Genomic DNA, 3,655 nt, shown 5'->3' on the forward strand with positions numbered 1-3,655 from the left:
TCAGTTGTGGACTCATCCGCCTCTCCGTGGCTCTATTGGCGCTGGCCCTGTAAGGGTGGGCTCTATTGGCTGCCCAGCTGTCATTGGCGTCCCCAACGGAGCCGGGTGGCAGCTGGAGGTAAATAGCCATGTGCAATTCTCCTCTCTATATTTAACAGCTGCTACAGAGAAGGTGGCGGCTCCTGTCTTCTGGGAGAAGGCCCTTGGAACTGGGCTGGGACTGGCCCTCTCATAGTAAGTGAGGTCACCATGCCAGCTTCCCAGAGCCGGGCCCGTGCCAGGGATCGCAACAATGTCCTCAACCGGGCTGAGTTCCTGTCCCTGAACCAGCCCCCCAAGGGGACCCAGGAGTCCAGAAGCTCAGGTAGGAAGGCCTCAGGGCCCTCAACACAGCCCCCACCCTCCAGCGACGGGGCCCGGGAGCATCGCCAGTCACAGCAGCTGCCCGAGGAGGACTGCATGCAGCTGAACCCCTCATTCAAGGGCATCGCCTTCAACTCTTTGCTGGCTATTGACATCTGCATGTCCAAGCGACTGGGGGTGTGTGCTGGCCGGGCTGCATCCTGGGCCAGTGCCCGCTCCATGGTCAAGCTCATTGGCATCACAGGCCACGGCATTCCTTGGATCGGGGGCACCATCCTCTGCCTGGTGAGAAGCAGCACCCTGGCTGGCCAAGAGGTGCTCATGAACCTGCTGCTAGGTGAGTGTGCCCGCTGGCCACCTATTACCCACCAGCCCACCAGGCATTTTGGGAGCCGGCCCAACCCCTTCCAGGATCAGCAGGCACTGTGAGAAACCAAGGAACTCGCGTAATGAGGCTAGGCAGAAAGGGTGCCCCAGAAACAGACAAGCCTCTAGTGTGGGAAGGCAAGGGCCCCCTGCAAATTGAGGGGTGAGGGGCTGGAGCATGCAGAGGCCAGCAGGCACCTCTGAGGACCAATTCTCTGTACAGGGCTGCTGTCCAGGGGCGGAGTACAAAGAGGCCAAGTGGTGAACTTGGGGGCTCGGCTGAGTGACCTAGTGTGATGTCTTGGTCAGGTCATTATTCCTTTCTGGTTACAGACAGTACTGAGCTGACCCCAAATTGTCCCCTCTTTCACGCTCAATTGGAGACCCTACAAATTGCCCAGGATTCTTCTAGAGTCTAAAGGTTCAAGGGACCCACCTAAGGTTTCCTATTACCCACTCTGAGCCACTTGGAGCACTAGCCCGCTCCTCCCCCTGGGATGTCTCTGGAGAAAGGAGCCTGGTTATCAGTTTCCTTTGCCAAAGCCATTGCCACTAGCCCTCCAGGCTAGCACTGCCATGTGCCAGTTGCCATGTGGTACCCATGTGGAAGGCAAGCCATCCCTTCCACCTAGAGACGGTACCCAGCCCCCACCCCGCTCATCCTCCTAGCACCTCCTGGCCCCTAGGATCCTCTGGGAGCCTTTGCTCATCCCTGGGAAACACAGACAAAGCCAGCTCCTCCAGTTCTAGAGAGAGTTTCAGTGAAAACCCTCATGCCCCTACATCCACTTTCAAGGCATCTAGAGCCCAAGCTAGGTGGGTACAACCCAGGAGGGAGAAGTTATCACAGTCTTGATGAGCAGGTGGCTGGGTCTGCCCCCATCCTTACTGTCATGCCTGAGCCATCTTGTTACTGTTTTCTCCCATCTTGTCCCATGAAGCTGCTGTCCCTGACACTCCCATCTGACAGATTAGAAAACTGAGATCCCAGTAAATCAAACAGCCTTGCCAACCTCAGAGCCTGGAGTTTCTAACAGTCCCAACTGTGGTATAAACCACTGCCTTGCAGGCCCCAATTTGGGGCCCAATTTGAAGCGTGGGAGGAGTCCAGGAGAGAACAGGTGGACAAGGTGCTGGAATAGAAGCTTCTAGAACAGAATTTGTTCTGGTTATGTGAAGTTTTCCCTATGCCCAAAATAGACTCACTGAGGATCGAGACTCAGGAAGCCTACCTGAGGGGTCAGGTTCTCTCATGTGGAAAGTGTTGCCCCCCCCAACCCCATCTGCTCCTTCCTGCCTTCTTCCTGTGCTAATGGTGGCAACAGTTCACTGAGCATTTACTAGGAGCCATGTTGTCCTGTCTACTAACCAGCACCATAACACACCCACACATACCCCACCCCAGAGGGCTGGGGCAAGGAGTTGCCCCGGGGTATACAGTGATGGAGGCTGGATTCTCCAGTCTTGCTCAGCATTATCCTGAGGAGGGGGAGGGAGGTCTCACCTCTGACTGTTCAGTGATCCCTACAAAGTAAGGTTCAGAGAAGAGGATGGCCTGGTCTCAGTCTTCTAGTGAACAGCCACTCCCAAAGTGGGGGAGCTCCCCATGGTGAAAGTGCATATAAGCAGATGCCGACCAAGCAAAATATCCACACCTTAGTCCATGTCCCACATGGGATCACTCACCTCTACAAACACTTCTCTGCCCCAGATGTGGACACTTTGTAAGTCACTTATTAGAACAGTGTTTCTAAGCCCTTCCAGCAACAAGCTGCTGCAGACACAGCCGCATTTGAGAGCGGGACTCAACTGCCCCCCTCTTGAAATAAGAGCGGCAGTGGTTTTTGACCTTATAAGAACATCTCTCACTGACCTTTGTTATAGACCAAATGCTATGCCATACACGTGCCTGTTTTATGACACAGTAGGTCTTCCTAGTGATTGTGGAAAGGAAATTTCACTGTGCCCATTGTACAGAAGAGAAAGCTGATGCTTAGGAGGATCAAGTGAATTGCCCACCATGGTTGATCCAGGATCCAAGCCCTTCAGATAGAACCTTTGCCCTCTCTGTCACCGCAGGTCTACATGTCACTATCACAGGAGTAGGCACTGGCACGGGCTGCGTGGAGCAGGCAGGGTAGCTCTGGGACCAGGGTGCTTCTATGGAGTGCGGTGTCCAGCACTTTAGCTTATTGGATGAAGAATGTGACAGATAACACAGTGTGGGGCTGGGGCTCAGCTTTTACGTGGCATGCACAAAGCCACAGACCCCATGCTCAGCACATCAGCCTGCCATGGTAGCTTGTGCCCAAATCCTAGCACTCAGGAGATAGAGACAAGAAAATCAGATGTTCAAAGCCACTGTTAGTGTCTTAGTTAGGGTTTTACTGTTGTGAACAGACACCATTACCAAGGCAACTCTTATAAGGACAACATTTAATTGGGGCTGGCTTACAGGTTCAGAGGTTCAGTCCATTATCAAGGTGGGAGCATGGCATTCAAGCAGGGATGGTGCAGGAGGAGCTGAGAGTTCTATATCTTCATCTGAAGACTGCTTAGCAGAATACTGGCTTCCAGGCAGCTAGGATGAGGGTCTTAAAGCCCATATCCACAGTGACACACCCATTCCAACAGGGCCACACCTCCTAGTAGTGCCACTTTCTGGGCCAAGCACAATACAAACCATTACAGTTGGCTACATAGTTTGAGGCTGTCCTGAGTTACATTAGAAACTTCTCAAAACAACAATAGACTTGGCATGGGGGCACATCCTTTTTGTTTTGGTTGGTTGGTTTTTGTTTTGTTTTGTTTCGTTTGAGACAAAGTTTCTCTGTGTAGCTTTTGCTGTCCTGGGATTCACTCTTTAGGCCAGACTGGTCTCTGGCTCACAGAGATCTGCCTGCCTCTGCCTGTTGAATGCTGGGGT

The 3,655-nt window shown here is 53.1% G+C and overlaps 1 protein-coding gene across 1 annotated transcript in view; it reads left to right on the plus strand.

Moving 5' to 3' along the window:
- The window catches only part of Plpp7 (phospholipid phosphatase 7 (inactive)), a 14,631-nt gene continuing 10,976 nt past the window's right edge, over positions 1 to 3,655 (plus strand). Inside the window, exon 1 of the mRNA XM_031369776.1 lies at positions 1 to 700. Coding sequence (XP_031225636.1) covers positions 250 to 700 — 451 coding nt within the window. The 5' untranslated portion in view covers positions 1 to 249. The remainder of the gene's footprint in view (positions 701 to 3,655) is intronic.

This window comes from Mastomys coucha, unplaced genomic scaffold, assembly GCF_008632895.1.
Source record: "Mastomys coucha isolate ucsf_1 unplaced genomic scaffold, UCSF_Mcou_1 pScaffold15, whole genome shotgun sequence".
Taxonomy (NCBI): Eukaryota; Metazoa; Chordata; class Mammalia; order Rodentia; family Muridae; genus Mastomys; species Mastomys coucha.